Source organism: Zosterops lateralis, assembly GCF_965231275.1.
Source record: "Zosterops lateralis genome assembly, chromosome: 1".
Classification (NCBI taxonomy): domain Eukaryota; kingdom Metazoa; phylum Chordata; class Aves; order Passeriformes; family Zosteropidae; genus Zosterops; species Zosterops lateralis.
In genome coordinates this window covers 30,558,780-30,586,342 of record NC_139762.1, presented here as the reverse complement: position 1 = coordinate 30,586,342, position 27,563 = coordinate 30,558,780, and the positions used below count along the sequence as shown (strand labels likewise).

At 34.6% G+C, this 27,563-nt stretch overlaps 1 protein-coding gene across 2 annotated transcripts in view; it reads left to right on the top strand.

Annotated features, from left to right (window-relative positions):
• CRPPA (CDP-L-ribitol pyrophosphorylase A) overlaps nt 1-27,563 on the top strand; it is a 109,519-nt gene that overhangs the window by 49,271 nt on the left and 32,685 nt on the right. Inside the window, exons 6-9 of one of the 2 annotated variants that reach the window (XM_083860647.1) lie at nt 5,763-5,818; nt 9,806-9,895; nt 10,620-10,712; nt 14,966-15,094. In XM_083860647.1, the coding sequence (XP_083716773.1) occupies nt 5,763-5,818; nt 9,806-9,895; nt 10,620-10,712; nt 14,966-15,094 (368 nt within the window). Of the gene's footprint in view, nt 1-5,762; nt 5,861-9,805; nt 9,896-10,619; nt 10,713-14,965; nt 15,095-27,563 lie in introns of both variants that reach the window. The other variant, XM_083860646.1, reaches the window with a different exon arrangement.

Genomic DNA, 27,563 nt, shown 5'->3' with positions numbered 1-27,563 from the left:
GGGCAACCTGTTCCAGTGCCTCACCCTCTCACAGTAAAGAATATCTTCCTAATATCTAATCTGAATCTAATCTATTCTCATTTTGAAGCTGTTCCCACTGGCCCTATCACTACATGCTCTTGTGAGTGGTGTGCTCCTGCTTATCACTTTTTGTGCCATGTAGAGTGCCTGAGGGGGAAGTCCTACATGACTGTCAAGTTGAGTTGCAAGATACCAGCTCTCTAAATGCCACCTTGCATTCTCTCAAGGTCCTTTGGAGATGTCCCAGAAGCTGAATGCATGGGCTAGGAAGGTGTTGGTTTCTAAAGGCTCTGGCCTCACACTGCCCCCCACTGCTGTTTCAGTCTCCATAGCTGATTTGTTCATTATTAAGTTACCCATTTACCGCATCGGATGCACATTTTATCTCTGAATGAATTCAGTAGTGATTAAGAACTTTTGAGTGTACACAATTAATTTTGTGACTACAATTCCAAACTTTATACGATCTGCAGTTTATATTTATTAGTGATCAGAACTTTTGGTTTTCTTCAGGAATTCAACCAATTTCGGCTGGCTAAAATTGACTTGGGGGAAATAAGGAAAACATGCATCCCTACAAGCGTTTGTTTTACCTTAGGTATTTACATGCATGCATATCATTCTTATTCAAGGCAACACAGAGAAACGTTTCACTGATGTAAATAGACTAATGAGTTATTTTTCTTTTGAGACGGTTTTCTTAAAACATTTCTGTTTAGTTTCCTAACTTCCTCAAGTCTCTTTTATAACTTTTATAAACAGCAAATTTAATGCTTTTCTTTGGTTAAGCAGGTATAAACTTGTAGAGTATGCAGACAAGGTGGCACACGCCTATTTTTAATAGTCTCGAAGTAAGAAAACATTGTCTTACAATAAGGGTGACTCATCTAGAAATGTAGTTAAGATCAGGCTAATACAAAACATCCTAAAAAAATTCCATTAGGATTACTGCCCTCAAGGTAGAAAACTTTGAACTCTAGTTCCAACATGTAAACTTTAAATGGGTGCTTCTCAGAAGACGTTTGTAACTTACAGTTTGACTCTCTGTCCTCCTCCTCCTCCTCCTTCTTGTTTTTTCTTTTCTCAAGGGCCTTACTTTATAAATTACTTTCCTACAAGAGCATGCATTTTCAGATTGGATAATTTGCCCTCACATTTGGCTAAAGAAGTATCTGTTGATGTAGATAAAATGATGATTTTTGCAAGTGCCAAGAAAAATATTGTAATGTCTTTAAACTGTTTATGACTGTAGGGTGCTACATATTGTGACTTGTGTTCTGTGAAGAAACCATGTGACTTTTTATAAAAATAAAAATTGAGGTAAGTCTTGTTTAGCAAAGGACAGAGATATTATGAGAGGTAGGCTGCATTTTCATGGGCATGCTCATGAACCAATGGCTGTTCTCTGCTCTGAGCCAAAGAAACAGACGGTCAGATGGGGAATACTCCTTGGAATAGCTACTGTCCGGTGAAAAACAACCCTCTTTTTTTCCCCTTGCCTTCTACCACAAAATGTTCCTTTTTTTTCCTGTTTGCTAATATTAGTAGGGTCAGTGTCAAGTTTGATTTTTAGTTTTGGTGGCTTCAGAGACATGAGGAATGGATAAACAACCAAAAAATTGTTAGATTTTTTTTTTGGTTACCTATATTATTCAAATAACAATTTCAACTCGTTCTGTTGATTGTGAATGAATGTTTGGCAGTATTTACTTAATTTTTCTTATGTTTACAGTAGTAGCAGCTCATAACAAAGATGTTTCTAAAGATACCAGAGGAAACCATACTGAATTCCTAGGCCAGTCAAGCCATTGACATGTAGAAAGTGCAAATGGAATTCTGATAGTAGTTAATTAATTTAATTAACTACTTGGAATTTACTGCAAGCTTCAAAAACATTTTGATGATTAGGATGTACTTTCAAAATATTAGGAATTGTAATAGCAGACTAAGAATGATGTGGTACGAGCATGTTTCCAAAACCAAGTGTATGTACACACATATATGTGCAATTAAGAGAAAAAAATTATGTCTGCAGGCTAAAACCTATTTGCCATTCAGATGCATTTTTTTTCTTATGGTATTAATTCTCTAGGATATGATATTTATTATCTTTATTCAAACTAAGTATTATTTTAATTGCTGCTTGTTTGTGGCATGCTCTTCAGGGTAAACTTCTAAGTCTTCCATTAGAGTACACTTAATACATCATCTAACTATGGTAGTTCCATAAACATGCACACATTTTAATTTATAATTGGGTATGATCCCAGGATAGGATCTAGACTGTGGCAGGTGTTGCTGAATAATAATGTGATCTAAAGCTTTCAAGATATCAAAGAGGAGTGTGGAAAAATTAAAAATTAAGTTTTCTGATGTAAAAAAAATAGGTTTAATGGAATAAATTCTGAAATCTTGTAATAAATTTAGCTTTAATGAAGGAAACTCCTGATAGGGAAATTGAATGTTTAAATTTGACAGCGTAAAGTTTTGACTACTTTTTATGTCATGCAAAAAATATGCTCTGGGTGTATATTAGAAGTGTTGGAAGGGATCAAATGTGATGCATGTGAATAGGGAACACTACTCCACTATCAGGTACAGCTGGAATGAAGCTGACACTAAATGGGTGATGTGTGTTGGGGAGAAGAAATTTCCAGGGAAACAATAAGTTTAAATAAGTGGAGGAAGAGGGAGCCAAAGCAAGGTAGAGAGTTTGATATTTATGTTATGTAATAGTGAGAAAACAACTAAAAAAAGCATTGGGCAGATGAAAAGGAAGCTATGGCAGAAAGTAGTTAAGTAGAACTGTGGTTCATTGTGAGAGGACAGGAGGAAACACAAAAACCCAACCAAGGGAAGTTCCAACTCAATAAAGGGAATAACCTCTTATGCCCTTAACAGACAACCAAGCAGTGAGCAGGTTGTCTGGAGAGATTATATGCCAGAAGGGTAAGGGGCTGAGTGACCAGGCCTGACCTCATGAGTGATCCTGCTTTGAGGAGTTTGAACAAGAGAACTCCTGAGGTCCCTTCCAGCCTCAATTATCCAGCGGTCCAATGAAAATAAAATGTTTTTAGCTGGGTATTAAAATTCTTTGTGACATGGCCATGTCGTGGCTTTCCAGAATGACTGTTCCGAACAGAATTCTGAAAACCAGGAATGAAATGCTGCAGACAGCCAGTTTTACTGGCAAGCAGCAAAACTCATGGAATCCCTGGAGTTATGAGCCAGCACTTCCAGCTGTGCTCACTGGGTTCAGCATGACTACACTGAGTGACAGAGCTCTATCGTCTTAGCAGAAGTAGAACACAGGCAGTCTTGGGGAGGAAGGCTCCACTCAGTCTTCCTTCCCACAATGCTGCAAAGGTGCAGTCTAAATTAACATATGGACCTTTTTTACCACTTAAAACAGTTTGGATTTAAATGGAAGTTAAATTTCAAACCTCAACTAGAAATTAACTGTTGCTTTACTATGATGATTTTATAAATGATGATTTCCCAGACTTCCTTTACTCATTTCCTTGATCATTTAAAAGCATGCAGCATCTTTTCAATATGTGTATTATCATTACTTTAAGGTTCTCCTACTTTATTAACATACTTCCCCCTTATAACATTATGTTTCTTCTCTGAATAAAAAATAGAGTTTTCCACACTTCATTGGTTTTTCTCTCTTCTTTATTAAACTCAGCTTGCAAATCTTAGTTGCTTTTTTGGTAATTGCCTCCCCTTTCTGATTTATATTACAGGAAATTAGAGATCTAAGAGGGCTGGAGAGAGTAGTGAGATGAGTTTTTATAGCTGCAGCCTTTGAGCAGTCTTTTGTGAGAATACTTCTGATGCTGTTGAATTCAGACTTCTTTTTTAAAAGTACTATTTAAGCCTAAGTTACGGTGCCTTTTTGGATTCCACAGCCTTCTTCCACATGTGAATTTTTGTAATAGCTCCAATCTGACCTTCTTCATTAAATTATTTAGTTCAATAGAGTCTGAGTTCTTGAAATCTGATATGCTAGTCTGGTTTATTATGTATATCTATCTTGTATCTGCACTTTGTATACAGTACTAAATTCAAGTGGCTCTTGCTCTGATTTCAATCTACTCATTAGTTTCTTTCTGCTGATAAGAAATTAATTCAATATGGTCACCCATTTTTCAGACTGTAAAGTTATTCTCTATTAAGTAGAAGCCAACTGTGATGCATGTTCAGTATACTTTTTTGCCCAGTGAATCTATGGGAAGATAATTTCTCCCACAGTTGTGGTATCCTCTGATTTCCAGTCCTGTGAGAACTGGCCATGCATTTTTTTAATTCTCTCTTCCATCTGGTCATGATGATTTATAAGCAGATGTTTATTGTTCTCTCCCTTTCTTCCTCCCTGCCCATGCTTGCTAACTTAATACAAAGTCAGTTGCCACCACTATTTTTGTTGTCACGTTATAAATATTGGACATAATAAATATCCATGATTTAAAAAATCATTCTAATTATCTTTTGGAATTCTCAGTGGTTAATTCACTTTTCCTGCTCACAGAAAATTTCTTAAAAATCACAAGTTACACAATAATGTTAACTCTACAGCAGCTTTAAAATTAATTTTCAGATCTTTATTTTTATAAAGACGACTGTGAGTTTACAATAGAAAGTGAGATGTTTCTGCACTAGTGAAGTTATACATCTGATTGAACTTATTGTGTGGTATGTAATTATAGAAATAACTTTCCACATGCAACAAATATGTATTGTTTATATCCAGACTTGTTTGAAGACCAGTTAGCCCATATTTTTATAATTTTTCTTGTCTTTCACTCCTAATTTATTTTGTGGTGGTGTTTGGTATAATTCTGTCTCTGGAGTTTCACTGAAGTCTGCTTTAAAAATAATTAGACTTTACATGTATGAAATGTCTAGCTTATGGAATGGCTACCCCAAAAACATTGGAAATCTTGTGGTTTTTTCTGTGTGTTAATTCAGCATCTAAAGAATAAGGTCCTGAATTAGACTTGACAGTTTCAGACTTGAATTTTGATTTATTGGCTTAAAGAAAGGCAAATTTTCACTGAATCTAAAACTTGAAGTCAATAACCAGAGAAATTCCTAATTATCTAAAATACTGGCTTTGTGGAACAGATCAGGTAATAACTTCACACTGTTGTTTTTGGTAGCAACAAAATACTGTATTTTGCCCCACCAGCAAAAGATCCAGGAAGTTGCCCAGGCCAAGATCTTTGCTATTGAGGTTACATCTGCTGTCTCCGTAAACAGGATCATCAATAAACTTTCTTTGGCAATTTTTTAGTATATATGGTTGGGAATAGGATTTATGTTATCCTCCTGGATTTTTTATTTTTTCCCCCCCTTTATTTACTCAGAGTTACTGACACTGCATTTAGTTATCTGTTGAAGTGATAAGAGGGATGAAATTTTCAAAAAGCTTTCTTGATAGTGTCAGTGTGGACCTGAACAAATACCTTTCAATAGATTTAAATGGGCTTTGGGGAGAAGCCTTATGTAATGATTTAATGTTGTGCACAATCATATAAAATATAAGTTGAATTTTGAGATGTATATTATGTAAATTACTTAGTTGCATTAACTGTACCTTGTAGCCTTTAAATTTGCAGCTGTTCAAAATGTTCTGTCAAGAAACAATACATGGACTGAAGATAATATTTAGCAGACTAGTAATCTGGATTAATTTATTTTTGCATGAAATACTGAGGTTTTTTTCTTGATCACAGACAACCTATCACAACGAGTTTGTGTTATCACCAAAGGGAAGGAATCTCTTGCACAAGTAGGTTTTCTCCTTCCTGAATCTCTGAAAAACCAAATAAAAGTAAGTACAACTCTATGGCTCTCAACTGTATAATTAATTTGATGCTTCTGGTTGCCACTACTCCTAAGAAATTATCTAAATAGTGTGAAAACAGAAACTGAGACTTCCTGTGTCACTCTAGTATTTATTACAAGAGATTAACACCAGGTGTGGAAGTTACCAAGAAGGAAGCATCTTCTGTGCGGTTGTGCTGCATAGGGAGATCTTACAGATCCACTTATCTGTCCATATTAGATTAAAGGAGAAATTGGATCCAGACAAAGAGGGGGAATTTTCTTTAGATTTTATGAATTCAGTAAGCCCAAATAGTTACAAATATGTTACAGAGGAAATAACTTTTGTTACTTTGAAGTCTGGCTTGAAGTTTGAACCAATTAAAGAGTCTGTTGTTTTCCTGCAGAGCTGTGAATGAAAAATCAAATTAATCACCCTTTTTGTATAGTGATAAGGGTACATTTCCTTCACAGTGAATGCTCATAGGAGTCTTTGGTTTAGGATGTTGATGGAATAGTATTCTGGCATTTAACTATCTTTTCTTTTTTCATTATTCTTTTTAATAGAGCTATCATATTTCCTTTTCCCAAAGGTGATTAACATTTGGTAATTGCTCAAATTTAGATCCGTGTTGGGGTGATTCTTAATTATATCTTATGTAATGGTATCACGTGTTCCTGTTACCCAGAGAAACAGACTGTTCAAAAATACAGGTTTTCTGATTTGCATGATGTTACTTCTACAATGGTTTTATTCATGTCTGTTGATCTTCTGCATGGTGTGTTAATTATTAGGATATGTTTCTCTACCAACCTGTATTGCTGATTTATATCTGGAAGTGCCATTTGGCATTGTAATTCAAGTTTTTGTTGGGAAAGAATTGTATTTAGCATGGAATCATGCTTTATACCTATTCAATGTCTACATCTAAAAGTGAAAAAAAATAGCAGAATTGAATAAGGTCTTTTCTTGTCTGAATAGCTCTATGAAGGGGCAGAAATATGTTTCCATTTCACTGACACCAGATAATTGCTGTTTCTCTTTTTTATCTCTGTGTAAACTATTCTGCTGTTAGTGGGAGGACATCACTTATCCATATCCTTTTAAACAATAAAACCTCTGAGTTATTTTTAAGCTTACCAATATACAGAATTTCTAACCTTAGAAAGAGTATATGCACAAGCCTATTTGTTCTCAGTACCTTGTGTGAGAGAGATTTGATTTTGTGCAAAATAATTATTTTAAGCAACGTAGATGTACCGCACTGAAATCTGGGCCTTTTCAGAGGGGCAATTGGAAGGTAATTGATCTAAATAAGAGACCAACTGGGAATCATTCAGTAGAGTACATATTATCTGGGACTAGTATTTTAACATTTTAGATATTTTTGACACTCCAGTTCTCAGTAGCAGCCATATTTATTTGTGGAGTTTTTATTAACTTCTACATATGTCCCTAAAGAAGAACAGAAAGAAATTTTCTTAGAAGGATTTCTGAGAGAGACTCTAACAACATGATGATATCAATAACAGGGGGAAAAAAGACTTAAAATTTGAACTAATAAGATAAAGAAAATGAAAAGAAAATATTTTCTAAGAAATTTTAAAGGCTTCAGCTATTGCTTGTGAAGTACTTTAATAGTATTTTAGTCAGTGTTACTTTAAACAGGATGACTAAAGAATGAATATTTTGTTAAAGACATCATACTGTGAATAACATAACTTGAGTTTTTCCTTAAATTTCTTATTTAGCCCTTTCTTTTGAATCAAACAAACCTAAATGAGAGCTGAAGGTGTTTTCTTCTGTGACTGAATACTCCTGTTTCTTTAGTGACAAACTGCTGCTGTCACTTGAAATAGAATCAACTGGATGAAGTTGTGTGTCATTTTTATGACTGGATAATTATCCATGAGTAGGATATAAAAATATTTGTTTTCAAATAGAAAAAGAACTAGCATTTCACTAGTAGGAAATCACCAATTTCTTAGTGTTTGTATTGTCCATCTGCTGCATTGGTGTTTGTGTTTTTAAATTCTGATATAATTGAAATAAATTTGCAGGTTCCAAATGTCCTGGTATCAGTTTTTGATTTTATGGAAGTGGATATTGAATAAAGTTGAAAATTCAGTACAGGGCATCTGATAACTAAAAAAGAATAAAGAATATCAATTATTACAAGGACCAGAAGTAATTAAGCAGATCCATATACTCCTTTTTTATTTAAACACTGAAACATTATGTGAGAATCACTTTTTACCAAGGTAGTATTTTTAGGTACCTTTTGCTCTCTAATGTAGTTGATAACATTGATTAATATTAATTTTAATTTTTAAAAAAGTACTATTGCATAGGATAGTAAATGGCAAATAAGAATTCATTTTAGTTATTTAATGATTTATTGAAGCTTCTTCTTAGGCAGTTGTGCTTACTTTTCCAACAGAAAATTTCAATTTCATTTTTGCTAGATAATATGGTGGCCAAAAAATGCTAGTGTGTTACTTGATAAAATTGTTGAAATTAAATAAAAAATCTGATACACTAAAGGAATTTTTAAATGCTCAGCAATACTTAAACATCACATATTGTAAGACCTTAAAGGAAAAAATAAAAGTAGGCCTTCTTCCTTGGATCATGTTCCAAAATACATTCTGAAAAGACACTGGCTTGCAGTAGGCTCATGTTCATCAAAGTACGTGCAGGGTTGTAAAGGTACCAGGAATTTCTGATTTTATGTCTTCAGAGGTCCAAGCCAGGTAAGCCCTGGAGTACTGCATTTTCCAAGTATTTTTAAGTAATTAGTACCTTCTGTAACTTTTATTTTAAAATATTAAACGTCAGCTATTTGTGGCTATGCTATCAAATTTTGAGTCCAAGATGTTTCTAAAATCTTTAGAGCATAACTATCGACTTCTTGGTTTCAAACCAATCTTCTTTGGCAAACAATTTAGCTCCTAATTATTACAAAAAATTAACAGATGCAAGCTTTACATAACACTGCAAAACCTTTTAAAATTTATTTGGTACTTGGATTGTGGATTCAGTAGCAAATTAAGGGAGCATAGCAGTGTGTTACTTCTGTGGCTTGCTATGATACTCTACTATGTGTTTTGGGAAGAAATAAAACTCAGCTGTACCATAAATCAGTGGGATTTGCTGATTTAATGCAAGTAACATGAAGACTTTTTTTCCCCTGAATTTCAAGATTTTTTAATTTGTTTTGAAGTGTTATCTTCTCTTAGGGAATAGATTCACTCTCTGCTACCTGGTTTACTGTTTTACTTAAGGCAATCCTGAAGCTGATAATGCAGTAAAATCTACTTTTTATTTTAACTGGGATAAGATAGTTATTTAGCTTGTGTTAAAGGTTACAAAATAAGTATGACTGTGCTTAAGAAAGTATTTTAAAATATTCATTGAGGAAACTATTTCAAGGAGAATCTCCAGATGAGTCTTGTACTCTTGTTCTGGTCAGAATCCTGGAATACCAGTGCACCTGGTCTTTCATGCATACTTATTTTATTTTTAACTTCATGAAGATAAAATTTATATGTCTGAACATTGTAGAGGTTTTCTCAGAATTAGAGGTCTAAAATCATTAGATCATTTTACAGACAGTGTTTTCGTCTATTGAAACAGCTGAACATCCCAACCCAGGCAGCAATGCTCATGTCTGATGCTTCCAGGCTGTTTCTGGAATGGCTACTCTGAGCAGTATACTTCAGCATACGTTGGGCTCCATGCTTCACTGTTGAGTGCCCCAGAAATTTGAGCAATTTTCAGTTTTTGTAGTTGAAATAATAATTTAGTAATATTTACTAATAATCATTTAATAATAATTTAAATTTAATAAAAAATATTAAATCATCAACCTCTGCCACAATGGTGGAAGCTTTAGCAGAGGGTTAAGATTGAATTAGGATTTTTGACTTTTTTCTTTCTTTGTCTAATCAGGTTGAAGCTATTTCAGTATCTCCAAGCAAAAATGATAGCCACCTACAAAACATCATTTCAGGACAGTGCTACAATTTTGTTTGTGTAAATGTAAGTAGTGAGGATGCGTGCTTTTTATTTTACACCTAAACTAGTAATAGTAAATCATAAATATTTGTATAGCAAGTTGCTTGTTATTTTTGTCTTCATGTACTGGGTCCATTCTGATGTTTAGTGTTTCTGATGTGCACTAAACTAGACCTTTGAGATGCTGGTCTGTTCATTCTCTGCTTCTGCACTTCTGTCACTGTGGTGTTAATTAGCAGTGAATTCTTGAGCAAGAGGGATAAAACCCAAAGTCGTTTAAAATTTCCTTCCATAACTGTTGTACTGAAGTGAATTATTTTAAGGAGAGGCCTGTCATACCTGAAGTTCTCTAAATGTGCATTCATTGCTACCATGGTCTAAATTAGTGTTTCTCATTGTGGACATGTGCATGCTGTGTGATCTGTATTTGGGTCCATGTATGGGAACAGGTTGGATTTAGATGAACCATATCTGAGACCAATCAAGACCCTTAATCTTGTTTAGTTTTTTTTCTATATGTATATAAAGGGTTATTGATATTATTAATCTCATTCTTTTTCAAACATCTATAACTTTAACAGACGATACCTTGAAAGTATAATAATAACAATCAGCTAATCAACCAAACCTCCCCCAAAACAAAAAAGTGATAGATCTTCTTTTGTTTTGGTAAATAACAGATCTTCAAATTCTATTTTTATGAAATAATTGTTGTTTTCAGTAATTTTAAACATTTATTTTAACTTAGGATAAAAGGTGTGCCATTCAAGAAATCCAGGAACTAGTGGATATGTTGGAAAAATCAAATACTCCTCTCTTATATCCAGTTGTCCTTATTTCGGTAGGTAACTCCTGTAAATTACCATAGAAAGCATCTCATTAATTATTTTAAATTTATATTGAATATAAATATAAGTAATATTTAATTTTTTTCTAAAGTTAGGCTAGGTTTAAACTGCTGCTAACTAAGAATAAAATTCTAAATTCAATCTGTAAATTGGTCTCTAAAGAAGCTCATTTTCACTTCAACAAATGTACTGCATGCTGTCAGAAAACAAACTGACACTAACAAATGACAGTTTATTAGTTATGTATTTCTGTGAGAGGCTCATTGTGGTGGGCTGGTTGCCCTGAACTGTTTAACTCCTGCCTTGCTGTTGTGCTCTGTCTCTGCTGGGGATGCTGCAAAGCATGTGCTGTGCTTGAATGCTCAGTTGAAACAGAATTAAGTGGCTCTATTTTTTTCTATGCATGTGTGGTTCTGATGGCTGCACTGTTTTTAATAGAGGCCAGGATGCCATTGGCCTTCTTGGCCACCTGGGCACACGCTGGCTCATGCTCAGCCACTGACAACCAGCACCCCCAGGTCCTTTTCCACTGGGCACCTTTCCACTCTGTCCCAGCCTGTGGTGCTGGCTATGGTTGTTGTGACCCAAGTTCAGGACCTGTCACTTTGCCCTCTCAAGCCTTATAACCTTGGCCTCAGCCCATGTATCCAGCCTGTCCAGATCCTTCTGTAGAGCCTAACCTAGCATACCTATTATATCCTCACCTACTGAAGGTTGTTCTCTTGGAGCGAGTTAGTGTGATTCTATGAACATCATAGAATCAGTATAAATATTTAGCACTTTGTTTCTAGGTCATCTTTTTTTCTTGACCCTGTTTCTGGGGAACTACAGGGTAAAATTTTATTTTACTGAATTTTCAAAGATAAATTACTTCCACCTTTCATAATCAGAGCAATTACATGTCCAATTCTGTTGGTCATTTACAAGGCCACTGGATGTGCAAAATGCTCTTTTCTGGATTGAAAATGTTTTCATTAGTCCTTTATCAAGAATATAAAAATCATTTCTGTCTGTGTTGAATTTTTAATGTGAAGATAAAGTTGGAATTGTTTATCAACTAGCTAATGCATCAAAAGCATGCTTATTTGTGCCAGATTGATAGCACTTTCCAGTCTGAAAGTTAATTCCAATTAAATACTTTCTTTAGTGTGATGCTAGGAATGTGAAAACTTTGGTTTAATAGTTGTAGCTATAAACATTCTGGTCTTAGTATCTCCTAAGAAATAGAAGTGAAAATAATTCTTACACAATCTCCCCATGAAACTTGGGGTTTGCCCCTGAGATACTATGTCTTGAAGTCATTGTAGAACCCAGAACCATTTCTAATGAAAGTGTACTTGCTTGAGCAGCCTGAAGTATGCACAAATTATTTAGGTGGACTTCTTTTAAAATAGCCTTAGGAGAAAATAATATATTTAATTCCTTTACTATACTCCAGATCCATCAGTTGTTTCTGGCAACTACTTGAAATTTCTGGGAACTAGACAGTGGAAGAAAATCTCATAACTAGGTGAAACAGTAGCTAATATTTAAAACACTGGTTGAAGTATATTTGTTAAAGTATGTTGCCTAATTGCAATTGGGTATCTGGTGGAAGTACCACACTATCTTTTAGAAATAAAAGAAAGGAAGAAAAGGAGATCTGGAAGGTGTGTTTTAAGTGAGTGACAAGAATTAGCTTAACAAATCATTGTCTCGTATTAATCACTGGGAAGTATTGAAGTCCTTTAACTTCTAATCTCTCAAACTCATTACAAATGGTATGGGGGACAGAAACTTCTAAACTTCCTTCATCAGTCTTTAATTAAATTCAGTGTTGAATGTCCTCTTCACTAAGGCTCATGAGTGGGATTTTCCTCAACTTTATTCTTTCCTATATACTTTTTCAACATATTACCTGAATGAATTGTTGGTGAAAAATCATATAATACACCTTCTTTCAATGTAAAAGGACATATTAATGTTTCTCAGACAAATGTGAATCAGAATTTTAAGCAGTATGATGACATTTAAATGCATAGTTCTTAGGTACCAGCTGTAAGGGAAACATGTTTTTCTACTCTCAAAAGTGAAACTCTTGAAAGAATAAATGGGAGAGTTGCTAACTGCTTCCATTCTAAACTCTTAACTAGGAACAGTCTAATGTAGTTGGATTTGAGTAATTGGAAACTTCTTGTCTATTCTTTGATTTCATGACAAAAGCAACTTTTAAAAAATAATCTGATAATTAGAAAAAAAAAAAAAAGTTGGTTTTTTTTTTCCTTCCAATAGTCATCTTCTTTAGTTGTAAAAATGACAGATGTTATTATAGTGCCAGATTCTGTGTTTAACCAGCTCACTGAACATTGATCCAGTAAAAGGATGAGCCTGCACTGGATGTGATGACTTCCATCCATATTCCCACCTATCGGTTGCCACAGATTCAAAGTCTATCCATTATTCTGGTGCCTGACTGGATTGTTTCATGACATCTGTAAGCCAAAGGAGCAATTGGATCTGGAGAAAAGGGAGATTAATGTTTCAGGAGAAATAGGCATCACAGAGGTGAACTTCAGGCAATTATTTGTTTGCATCAAGCCAGTATCTTCTCCAATTATGCTGTAACCTGAGAAACCGTATTCTTAAATTGACATTGCTTTTTTAAGCAATACATTTTCATGTTTGTAAATGGTTTGAATGGATTTGAGTTTTATGTTGTTGCTTTGCTTAGGGTTAGAAAGAAAGGAATGCTAATACTTTAACTCTGTAGTTACAGTTATTTGCATTTCAGTACCAAAGTTACTTTGAGAAAAATCTCATTTCAAAGCTGTCAAAGAGGTTAATAGCAGAGAGGGGAGCTAGGTTAAGTTCTCTCAAAGTAATAGCTTTTATAATTTCTTGTAAATAGCGCTAAATGAGTAGTACTTAGCTTTGTTTTGGGTAGAAAATAACAAAATAATGAGTGTCTGTGAAAATTAATCTAACACTGAAGTAGAAGACAATAGCTTTGCTTCTTGTGAGTATGTATTTAGGCAATAAACAGCTTCTTTATAGAAGTGTTGCAAGAGAAAATGAGTAAGGACCTATTTTCTGTCAGTATAAATGGAACATAAAGCACAAAGAGGACTTGAAATAATTTTCCCAAGCACTGATCTCTGGGCTGATCGCTATACCCCTACCTCTGTGTAGTAATCACAGATGAGTTTTATATGATGGAATCCTTCATCCAGAAAAATGTTTTTTCTTTCTTTTAGGGATAAAGGTATTTCTGCCATTAATGGGTGCTGAAACCTTATATGTACAAATCATCATCCTTAATTTTGATTTCTACAGCTAATAGAAGCTTTGTAAGGGAAATTGATTAAAATGTGGAATACGTACTTGGGAAAGGGTTGAGCTGGTTGACACCTCCCTGGAAATACTAGTTACAGAAACACAAAATATTCTGAGTTGGAAAGGACTCACAATGATTCAACTCTTGTCCCTGCACAGGATACCCAGGAGAGAATTCATAGAACCATAGAATATGACAGGTTGGAAGGCACCCCTCAGAATCATCAAGTCCAACTCCTCGCCCTGTACAGGACACCTGAAGAATCACACCATGTGCCTGGGAGTGTTGTCCAAACACTTCTTGAACTCAGTTTAGGTCCTGTAAGACCTGCCATGTTTGTGTAGTGTCCCTTATGGAAATGAGACTTGCCTTTCCCTGCCCAAGAGCTCAGGATAGTCATATCCCTACCTTCTTTCACAGTAGTTTCTGTTTTTTAAACTCGAAGTATTATCTAGAAATTAATCCAATTTAGGCAACTAATAGGCTGTACTGAAAGGATAGTAAATTTCTGATGAAACTTTAAAGAATTCAGTTCTGTCTTGAAAACTTTCAAGATGCTTACAAAAGACACATGTACTCTATAGTTCTCTGATAGTAAAAAAAAAAAAACAACCTAAAAAAAAACCTCCTGTGAACGTTAGTCTTGAGCTTATAAAAGAATATTGTTAGTTCTCAAATTAAATTGAATATTTTTAAGATGCATGACATGTTCTGGCTGTTGGTTTCTTCTGCTTTGAAAAAAATATTTTTCACGTCCCAAAATGTGTTAGTGGAATTCAGTAGTAAATAGAAGCTATCTCAGAAAAGCCTTTTTTAGTCTGTATTTTTATGTGTGCTAAACACATAAAAATGAAATGCTAGAAACTATCAATCTAAAATGGCACACCATGGAAAAAGTGGATTTTGGTTTTTTCCTCATCTGTTCCTTTGCAGGTGCACTTGGATATTTCAGAAAATAATTCTTTCAGCATTGGGATGGAAGACATAACTACAATCAAGAAATTTGCAAGAGAAACTAAAAAGAAAAACATTTTGGTTTATGGTCTCCTTATCCAATATAAGGTATGTAATTATCTTTCTGTGTGCAAATTATCTTCTCTTGCAATTTATATGATTAATGATAGAATCTTCATTTAAAACAAAATCAAAGGGAAATAAATATGACATGAAAAGGATTTTTGGGAAGATTCTTGCCTGTTCTTGTTAAAAATTCAGACAAGCCTGTAGTTATAGACAAAAATGTAAGCTTTTTCATTAGAGAGGAATAAATGGTAAACATTTTTTTTGAAATGCATAGAAACATTAGGACCCTTTTAGCTTTTCTGCTTGGGAACTTGCTTTTTTTCAGCATTAGAAAAAGAGAAAAATAGTGAAAGTACATTCATTCAGTGGTTCTGCAGTATTTTATGTCCCTCATCAAAACAGAGGTTGGTACTCAGGTGACAGGAAGGGCATGGCATGTAGGTGTTGAAACAGTGTCTGTAATAGCAGCAAATTGCCTCAGCTGGAGGCAAAAAGAGTTTGCACTTCAACATAATTTGTACTCACAAAAGCTATTTAAAAATAAACCATTTGCCTGGGAAACATGTTCTGTCAACCAGAAGAGTAGGCTGCCTTGCCTCCAGTGCAGATATAGTTTTGCAGCTTCTTAACTTAGTAAACAGTGAAGGAACAAGTAAGCCAGAAATTTTAATAAAGAAGAATTAATCTGATCTTAACTGCTTTTGTTTTTTAGGTTGAATTTTGTGTTTGGGTTTATATATAAATTGATTAAATGTGGCTTTAGTTTTATATTTTTTTCTGGTATACAAAGCTCTTGATCTTTCCCATCAAATTCTATTGCTTTATTAAGAGCTGTGAGTATCAATACTTATAAGTTTATGCTTTTATAGACTTTTAATGCCAACACAATACGAATATTGGTATTATATGACATTAGTTCATCTCTTGTTTATAAAACACTGAAGGACATATGAGTTTTCAGTTTTCTTTCTGCTACTATCAAACCCCATTTTTTCAGGGTGAATTCTGGCTTCTTTTGGTAAAAATAATTTGAATAACTATTGAAATATATGTCTAAGAGTCACCTTATAAAAAGTAACACTTCAAATATTGCTTTAGTCTAACTGCAGTTTTTGCCTTTTAGACTTCATAGTGGGCATATGATTTTATATACAAGTGAATCAAATAGACATATGTGGATAGCAAGAGTTAGTACAGCTGACTGAAAAAAAGAAAAATCTTTTATAATCTTCAGTGGATTTTGATGTGCATGGCACTAAGACATTTTAATATAACGGGAACATCTAAGAGCAGTTGAGATGTGAGTGGGAATTCTTGATCTGTGATGATAAGAGGATTGCAGGAGACTGCTGCCTCCATTCTTTGAAAATAAAAAGCTAGAATCATTATGTAAGATCACTGCAGGCAGAATCATCACTTATTAGCATGGAGAAAGTCTTAAATAGAGTAAAACACTTCACAAAGTAAGTAAACTATTTCTAACTGTCTTGTTTTAAAATGGATTTAAAACATGTCCCTGCTGACAAAGACAAACATGTAGTCTTGAGTTCCTGCTGTCTACTTGGATCGATAACAAAAGAATAGGTTGTACGCATCATTTATATAAATATGATGTATCTATAAAGTTTACTTTTGGCTGTGGATCTATATAATAATTGTTCCTAGGCAAAGATCCCAGAAAGACTGGATGTATGAATCTAGAAATTACATAGCCCCAAATTTATTGCTGGTCTGGGTGGGACTGAGAGACTGTGGACAAAAAACAATTTGTTACATGAAAAAACATCTTTTAAACAGTTTCTTTTTTTTTAATTTTAAGTCCAAAGCATGATTTGAGAGTCACACAGGTATTTTACTTCTAGTACAAGCCATTAATAGATGAACCTGTAGGTGAGTTTCATGCTTGAGGATGGAATTTCACCTGGGCATGACGGAGAGTCCAGAAGTAGAAACACAAAAAGCACCTGTGCTAATGCAAGATAGTCTATTAAAGCAATAACTTCTGTCACTAGATGCTTTCTAGAAGTCGCAGAAAGCTATGGTTGATTTTGGGAAAAGAGTGATGACAGGTTACTTCATGGAGCTTTCCTATAGCTGACAGGTTTGTATCATCACTACCAGACATACACAGTTGATAAGTACACATTTCCTAATTCAAAAAAAAGGAATTTAGTGAGAGACAGCCATGGTAATGTTCAGGTGAAATTATGTTAAGAAGGGGTTATATGATTAATTGGGTGTAAGAATATGTTGATATAAAAGAAAAAGGGAGCAGTCTTTTGAATTTTGCATTAGTAAAGCAAATTTGTTGAAATAAGTACGTTTTGAAAATATAGCACTTTTTTATGCTTTGGAAGTGGAAATTGAATGCTTTTAGAACCAAGGAGTTCAGTTTTGATGGTATTGAAGGGAGATGTGAAGCCCTTAGAAAAGGTATAAGCCTTTATTTTCACTTCTTAAATGCAGTGTTTGTTTGGTATTTAGAAAGAGACGTCAAGTATTTTTATGACTATTTGATACACCAAGAAGAAAATCAGGAGAATTAAAGGAAGAGGGTTTAATGTGCTGTATAAATGACCTGCTTTTTACCTTTCATTTGCCCATAACAACTGCATGTTTGCAGCTGGTACACAAATAGATATTTCTCTTATAAACATCATGTATAGGATACCATATTACTGATATTGATATACAGATTGGATCCACTTTATAAAACCTCTAGTTTACATCCTGAAAATAATGTTAATTTAAATCACACTTATGATTTTTTTTTCTAAAACAGTTCTTCAATGTTAGAAGTGGTTTACACATTCAGAATACAAAGGGCCAAAGAGTATTCAGTATCCAGAGTTTGAATTTATGGAATTAGTTTTTGACCATTTTTCAGATAATTTGAAGAAAATATCTGATAAGCAAGGTGAATTAAAAATGGGGAGAAAGGTCCATTTTTTTAATAGATTATATTACTGGCAAGTGTTGATAAAAATGTTAGTAAAATTCCAACTCCTTAATTCAATGACAAGTTCACCTTGAAAAAAGCAATGACTGGCGTGGTATTATTATATACTAGAATAAGAATCTTTGTTTTAATAATGATCAAGTAGGATGTAATGGAGAAAGAAAATTCTGAATATTAGGAGGACAACCTGTAAAAAGAAGCCAAGTTATTCTTAAATAAACAGAGTTGTACTTAGATTCTTAAGATCTGCTGAAACCCAAAGAATATGAAAGCGAATGTCAAATCATTGCATCCGTGCTGGGCTGGATATATATTAAAAGCATTCATTTATATCATTGGAGCCACAAGATTTGAGAGAATACCTCAGCTGCATGTTCTGTGTTCTGAGCAATGGAATAATCCTGAAATTGGGCCTTGATCTCACACACACACAAATGTTATTATTTTAAACATATTCTAGGTAGTTAATGGGATTATGCTTGAATATGACAGGAATGTTTAAAAAGCCCCCTATTTTCCCTATTTACTGTGCTTCACCCTTAAAAAAACCCTTATGATTGAATAACGAAGATAATCAATCAAATAATCAAAAGAGAAGCATTTCCTAGCATGGGAGTTCAAATTCAACTGCTTGTAGAGGTTAAAGAAATAACAACTTGGTCTGTAGGTTTCAGTAATGACTTCACTACTGTTCACAGGGAAAAGGAACAGTAATCATCCAAAACAAAGCACATTTGGATGGACATAGGAAACCACAGAAAGCTTTAAAATAAGAAAGTAACATCAATATATCTCGGTTATAGAACTGTATTAATAAAAACTAATCTTAGTTCAGAGAAGCGCAGAGAGAATGTTGTGTAAGAGCACTAAATATGTGCTAAGGCTTACCTAGGGTAAGATGAACCCAAATACTTTTGCCTCTGAAACTTCTATTTTGTTAAGATGAAGATAATTTGGTCATTATAATAGTATTATTTAAAGGAACAGACAGAAAAATCACAGTACCTACTCTAAAAAGAGAGAAATGACACAATAGAATAATTATTATGAAGGTGCTTGAAACTAAAGGGAACCTGAACTGTGGGTCATTTCTTATGCAAACATAATGAACACTTACTGTAGCCTTAAAGATTTTTTGAAGACAAGAGGCCCATCTGCAGTGTGGTTGATGGCTCAAGAAATACTTAGTGTGCCAGAAGTGTTTTATGTCTGTCTTGGTAAACCTCAAAGGTAAACATTTATGATTTCTTTTTCATCAAAGATCCCTTAAAATAGTATTATGGGTAAACATTAAGGCAGTGTTTCTCAAAAGAGGGAACACACCCCTCAATGGGATAATTCACAAAATAGAAGGTGATTTGGCAGCCGGTAGTATGACATTGGGCCTGGAGGGCAAATGAAGTAAAATCACAAAATAAAACATTGGAAACTCATTAAAAACAAATAGATTCTGCCCTACATGACCCCTGCATGCTTCTCAATTCACTTAGTAATCAGTATAGAATTGGTCAAATGATTGCAATCTGATTAAATTGATTAGGATGCTGCCTGGAGACTTCACTTTTCTCAAAATGACTTTTTTAAATTTCAGCTATAATGACATAATAGATTGTAATGAATATATTGTAATTAATTGATTGTAGTGAATTATGAATTTATTCCTAATATGTAATGAATAGGTTTCTTAATACAAACCCATAGCCAGTCATTCACCAGTAAAACCAGAAATCCATATTTATGGAGACTTGACACATTTTTATCCTTAATTATTGGTACTATCTGCAGTCAGTCATGAATGTGTATTTTGCAATAAGTAGAACTGACATGATGAGAAAGATTTACAAACATGGCTTTGTACTTTGAACTGAAATCTATTTGATTAAACTAACCTTTTACATCTGTTCTGTACCATTCAGAGGATGTTAAGAAATTTAAAAAGAACATGTCTCTGGCACATTAGTCAATTAAGAAATGTATTAGTTCAAATTTTACAAAAATGTTGGGGAAGTTTTGGGCTTTGAGTCAGGAAAGGTCATAAACACAAAACTTTGCAACCTCAGTTTTGCTTGAAACGTTGATGCGTAATGTTGTGGGAAGCACAGCTGCTTGGCTGTGCTGCTGCTCATTTCAGTAGATATCCTGAAGCTTGATACTGGATAATACTGCTCAAAAAAATGGGATTGCTATTCTTTTATTTCAGAATTTGAGTGTGTCTACCTTGAATGCATGCATACATGCTCTTTTATTTTCTTGCTCTTTTTCTCCTGACACCTTTCTCTCTTTTCTTGTCTCCCCTCAAGTGTTCCTCTTCTTCTAGCCAAAACAGGTAACAAAACAGTGGATTTTCTAAAGATTTGCAACTCTTCTAAAAGCACTCAAATGAAGATTTCCACAAACTAATTTCTCAGTGCAGTACCAAATTCCCAGTCTGAGGAAGATGGTCTTTTAAGAAAAATAATTGGTAACCTTTAGGGCTTTCATTAAATAACTGTGTAGGTTTTTATCAGAGAAAGGTCAGAAAGTTGCTCAATTTGTCTCTGCTATTACAAGTTCTGGGAGTTTAACAAGCTGCACAGAAAACTATGAGGTTAATATTTTATGCCTTTTACACATGACCTTTTTAGTCTTGTTTCAGCTATTGAACTTATAATTGGAGAAACCAGAGTTCTTCAATCAACTTGTCAGCCAAAGTGATTAAGGCATGTAGACATATCCTAGAAGTCGTGACTTCATAAAATGGCCTTTAAACATCCTTACTCTTATACCCCAGTTCAGCCATTTTGACAGTGTTAGTCAATAAAGGTTGCCAGTTGTTTCTTTTGTAGATATTTTTAACTGTATAAAACATATTCCTCTAAAATAGCTTTTTAGTATGAAGAATTTTGAGGAATAAGTGGATTTAAGGTGGATTTTTCATCTTAACTGTCTAGTAGAAATGAAAATGAAAATATGTGACACACAACATAGGAACTTAGAAAAGTATGTCGGTATTCATTACTCTGGATACTTCATTGTAATAGGAAATAAACATTGAATTGGAGCCATTTGCAAAAACAAATACTATGAGCATGAAATCTAACTTTCATCATCAAATCTGATAGTATGAGTTATTCTGATTTTTATTTCTTATTAAAGCTTTGATGTTGACCTCTTATCTCTTAATGGAAACATAAACATTTAAGATGAAAGGACTTTGACACAAAATTTTGTTTGCAAACAAATGGCTTTTAACTTTTTTCCATTGCTAGCCTGCCTGATAGAAACCTCTGAAGTCCATTGCATCTTTTTAAGGACAGTTGCACTATTGAGTTGTTAGTGCTGCAATTCTCCACTTAAAGCAATGTTTGTACTCCTTTACTCTCTAAGTTGGGCATCCAAAATTAATGTTCTCATTTGGCTTCCATGCTGTCCCCCAGAGGCATCATTTAGCAGGTAACAAATGCCTATAGTACAGAGTACTTCTGGTTTTTCTGGCTTAGCTCTGATTATATAAAGCAACAATAACAAAGAAGTTTTCTAAAATTGTTCTGTGTGCTTAAGAAGCATTTTGAAAATGTTAACAGCTTGCTGTTGTATTAGTTTTCTAATGATCTTTTGTATTTTGAGTGCACTTTTTCAATTAAAGATATGGCTGAAATTCTTCAGATAACTTTTCAGTTTCAATGCAAGGTTAAGTTTTGTAGTGGAAGTATGCAAAGGTTGTAGCACATTTTCATCACTATATTGTACCAGGAAAACTTAGGAAGTTCTTCAGCCACTTCAACGCAAAAATTCCCTTCAAGCTATATATTGTAGTGACTGTAATTATTTTGCAGGCTTTTGCTCCAGTCCTTGCAGTTGTGGTAGTTCCTAAAATTTGTGCAGCAGAGGCAGTAACCATCAAATCTATATTGGGAGTATTAATTTCATCTTTCATCTTCTCCTGCTATATACTAGCAGGAGTCAAGTAATCCAGCCTCAGGCTAACTTGGGGGTATTTCTTTAGAAGGGTTGGAAGACCTTTGGTTGGAGTTTCTGTAGGTATTTGAGACACTAAGAACCAAATCTTATTTGTTACTTATGTCTGATTGTTCAGTGAAAGTCATCCATTATGGATAATATCCAATGCTGAAATATTTAAAAATAATATGTGATATTGCATATGGCAAAGGCCCAATAATATTAGGAATGAAAAATGCCCCAGCTGGTGCGCAACCATCAGATCCCAGTGATACCCTGTCCATCCTAGTAGCTGCTTTGTCCACTTGAACCTTTTTCAGATTTGTCACCCATCTCCTCTGGAAGCATCTATCCTGATACATCCCAGGTTTGGGTTTCACTGCAGTGGGATTTATTATGCTGCAATATGTCACCATCTAAAATGATCATAAAAGACTAGATCACAAGTTTATCTAGATCATTTTCTTGTGTCCAACAGTAGCTGTAAGGAAATCCCTAGGAGAGAATTAGATCAGGGCAAACATTTATGGCACCCCTAAATTTTTTCCTTACAGTCAGTAACTGTTAACCTAAGTATTTCCTGAGCCAGAGAGGTTTTTGGTGGAAATAATACTCCTGATAGGTTTCTGTTCCATGCTCTTGTCTTCTGAGATCCATGTAAACTTATAGCCTCCACTGTGTCCTCAATGAACAACTACACAGACTGAAAAACAAAGAAAGAGAAGTAGTTCTTCACAAGCAGTGTCCTAAGCACAGGGGCTTGCTTCTAGTCTGCTAGGATCTCATAATTTAAAATTTGAAATACAGATGAATTGTTTTACATTCACTTACATTCGACTTCATTAATCATTTTATTGTCTAGTTACTCAGTTCATAATGAATTTCCTGCATTCCATGCCAGTCAGCCACTACCCTAGTGGACTTGGTATCATAATCAAACTCATATTATTACTTGCTATTTTTTCCTATTTGTTTATGAAAGTGTTGAACAACATAGATCCTCTAACAAATCCCACCTGAACTATGTGAGTTCTGTTCTGAGGACTAAGCATTGTCTCCTACTCACTCTACTCAGTCTTTTGAGCGAGGATTTATCCCTGGCAGGTCTTCTGCCTTATGTCTTGGAACGTTTGTTTTCTTAAAAACCTTCGGAGAGGAATTTTGTTGAAGGTCTTGGAAATCTCAGTAAATTCAAGCAACTGTCACCCACTCCTTTGAATAAATACAGTGAGAATGCACATTCAAACTTAAAATCAAAGACCTGTTGACTTTATCATCATTTTAACTTGCTCTCTGCTATTACTGTTGAGTATTTCATTGTTTGTTAAATTTTCTGGTACAGAGTTACTGCTTTTTACTCTGTAGTTCTCTGTATCTTTTCAGGATTTTCTTGTTTCAAATTGGAAATTATTGCCACGCTGTTGTGCCTACTAGGGCAATTTTTAAATTAGAGATGATGCACACCTCTAGGAATCTGTTGCATCTCTTTATTAATGATAGGGCCACAACAATCACAGTGCATTCTGGTGCTGGCTTGTGGTTGCTGCAGGCTATTTATTTTTTAACATTCAAAGATAACAGGAGCAAATCTCGTGGCAACTTCATCTCACTAATGTTAAGTTTCTAAACATTTCAGCTGGCTTTCATCTAAATATGCTTGGAACATCTGAATATGAAAATATGTTCATATCAAGTCTACGAGATGCAGAGCGTTTGAAGTTAGATTAAACTGTTCTCTTAAGACATGGAAATGCATGGATTGAGGCTTAACAGAAGTCAGAGAAAGATCACAGGAAACCTCCACTGGGTAGTGATTTTCATCTGAATTTTGTTGTGAAGTGTTTCCTGGAAGTTATTTTCCAATCAAAAGTTGGATTGAATAAAAGTGGAAAATGTCACCATTATAGATTTTCCAGCATTTTCAGTTTGAACTCATTAAATTTGATTTTAAAACGTTCTTTGACAAGTTGCTTTCCTAAGCCAATTTTTTATTCATCCTCCTAACTAACATTTTAACCATATTCCAAGCCTTACAGTGTACTTTCTCACCAGGTCAGAGATCATATTTTATATTGAGCATCACGGCCCATTACTTCACAATGTACTTATATAAATCTTCGTGATTTATAACGTTTTGCTCTTTGAAGTTTCTACCAAGCAGAATCTTTTAAAAAATGGGATTGTTTACATTTGAATTTTATTCAACCTGTGTGGTACTGGCAGCAGCATGAATGCACATTTTTGGCAGAACCTCTGCCTTCAGCTTTTTCCTTGACTCAGTCTTTCCATTCTTACGCAGCTATGGCCTCAAGTGTCTTTCCCTTGTTTATTTAATTCCAGTGTTCTGTGCTTAAATTTAGCAGACCAGGTATTGAATTTTGTAGGAAAATTTTAGCAAATTATATGAAAGAGGGAGATAATGTGGAATTCTACTTAAACAACAGCAGTGTAATGAAGTATGCTTTGTAAGGCTCGCTACATACCAACTTTTATGGTCACTTGCTCCCAGAACTGTGTCATTTTAGATGTATTTCCCTGTCCTGCAAAGTCTTTCATTATTCAAAATAAGCTAAAATGGGTTCAGAACTTTCCTTTGACAAGGTTGGGTACCAGTTCCTTAGTTCAGCTTTTGATTTTTGCCCTCAAGGTATGCTCCATGCTTGCCATGTTCAAGGCACAGATTCTTCCATGGAATTATGGCATAACTACATTTACGAGCTCATGGAGTTCATAAACCAAGATAGTTGATGGTGTCAAAAGGACAGCATGTGCCTTCTCCTCTGAAGTAGAGTGGACTTCCTCTCTCTTTTGACTCTGCCTTTGGAAGTGGAGGGGGTATTAGTTCCTTCTGTAAAAGTTAAATGTTCTCTTTCAATGACTGGAAAGGGTTGGGGTCAGGGTAGAGCTTCATTTCTTGTGCAGACTCCTATTCTTGTGCAGGTTTTCCTCATTCTGTGGGTAATAAATTTCAATCTGAACATTTTCCCTCCTTCTCTACTAGATGTATGTATATATAGAGAGAGATGTAACTTTTAAGTCCTTGCTATATATACTATGGGAATACTGGATGAAACATGATGTAGTTACCCAGAGTAGAGATAAAACATCCTGAATTCTGCTTCTTAAAAGTAGTGGCAGTGACTGAGGAGGAGTCTGCCTTTCAATATTAAAACTGAAGCAAAGGTATTCATGTTTCAGAGTTTGCATTTATTTAATTGATTTTTAAAGTCATCCATAAAATGCTGTAGATGCTTGTGTTAATCAGGACTGTAACCTCAATGAAATATCGAGGTTCTGCAATTAAACCTTGCTGATTTTGATTTTTCAGGACCTGTTCAACAGTGAAGGGTATGAAGGATCTAGTTACTCAAAAATTTGTATGGACAATGTTTCCAGTGATGAGTTTGTATTCAGAGTATTCTCAAATTATGTAAGCAGAGGTGATGAGTTTGTGTTAGATAAAATGTTTTATGTTGAATACATTTTTAAGCATTGTATTATCCATCAGGAAAGAAAAAAAAAAGTTAATAATATTATTAGAATGCCTTTAGGGAATTCTAATAGGTGATTTAGGGAATGGGAGCCTAAGCAGGGAGATACTTTAAGATAGGAAAGGATTTTGTGATGTATTTGTGACATTTGCTCTCAAACTTTTTGCCCATTTTGTTATGCTGTACTGCAAGGGCATCTTTACATGAACATTTTCAGGAACACAAAGGGAGGTAAGGCAGAGTATTAATGTTCGATATATAGTGTAGTAAATCTGTATAGGAGTATTTGATCCTGTAGGAGAGGGTCAAGTAAATGAAACTCTAAACAGAGCATGGTTCTAGGTCAGTTATCACAGGAGACCCATGTAAGGCTGTGGGTCACTTTCAGATCCCACCCTTCATCTCTGGCTGGACGGGTTTGGTCTGATAGAAACCATGGCTTTATTTGTATGCATAAGGGTAGATGATCTGTTATAATTACTCTGATGCTGTGAGGGGTGCGCAGTTTAGGAGTTCTCCACTTTGAGTGAGCAAAGTTGAAACTTCAGGGAGACTAACGGTGCTTTAACTAGTGGTTATGCTCAGAGAGTTGCAGTCTGTGACTGATACCTACTTGTACTGAGAATAAACCTTCAGCAGGTTTAAAACTGACATTTCTGCTGCACATCCTTACTGCTTAATTGATAAGAAGTTACTGCTGAAAACCTACTTCTGAATGACCATCTCTCTTTGGTATTAGTGATGTGCCAAAATTTAAAGAGAATTTTGTCAGTGCCTTAGCTATTGACTCAAGTGTTATAAAGGTAGTTTGCCCTGATGTGTCTTGCAATACAGTGTAGCTCAAGAATAAATTCAAGCCCATTTTCATAAGGCCTCTAAAATTTGGTATGATTTCTTATACCAAATCCTTATTTAAAAGTTATATTGAAATTGACAGTTATGCTCCTATACCCCCTACACTCTTCTTATGAAAATAATTTAAACCAGGATTTCTCTAGAAGAAATAGCATGAAGAGTTAAATTTTTTAAAATTGAAGTATATGTTCTCTGCATATACTGTTTCTAAATCTTTTGGAGAGAAGATGAGTCTGCTTTGTTTATAAAGCTTCAAAATGTTTTGGGGTGATTTACTGGACTCTGAAGTTCCATTAAGCATGTTTGTTTGTATGTCAAAATTCCACTTCCTAAAGTTTACTCTAAACCCAATTTGAAGTGGTTGGCTGTTACTAAATAAGGGCTAAGCATGCATCTACATCCAGTTGATGTAAGATTTTGCTGATGAACTTACTAGTAACTCTCACTCTTACTGGCATGACAATTTTTCAGATTTTGCATACATTTTGCAATAAATAGAAATTTTGGACAAGGTAACAGTTATCTGCAGATTCAGCCTCTTGGCTTTTTAACATTCTATTAAAGCTTGTTTGCAGTTAGTTTAGGTTTTTTTCCCCTCATGATAGAGAAGTGCATTTTACTGCCTAGACTCATCCAACCAATGTTAATTATGATCTTTCTAGAGCTTATTGAATAATTGGCCTAGTGAACTCAGATGATTTCTTCATTTTCCTTAATTCCTTATCTGACTGATCAAAGTTTTGCTATAAGGTACCATGCCATCTCACATTTTTCAGGCATGAATTGGAAAAAACTCTTTCTATCCTAAACAATATAATCTCTTTGCTGAAATAATTCATCCCAAGAGTGACAATGGGGATGAAACTTAGTGGTGTAAGAAAATAGCTGCTGAAAGTTTTAATAGACAGGTTATGTGTCAGTTACAGCAATAGCAAAGGTAAGTTGGCAATTCTGTTAGCTATACTGCTGCTTTTGTTGTTAACAGGGTTTGCTTTTCTAGTGGAAGGGCCAGCATGGTTTCATGTGCCAGCCACTTCTTGCAGCTGTGTCTGTAAGAGCTTGAAACTGCTGTGTTTGTAAAAGAGATGGATTTCAAGGTCAATGCTGAACAAAACAAGTGGCTAATAATGTTGCTTTTTCTTCATGCATAAGTGACAGAAAAATTGGTCATCCAACTCCATTCTACATGAACGATTATTACTTTAAGCAAACATTGTCTTTGCTTTCATTCTATATTGGTTTCAGTAACTTTATCCATCTTGCC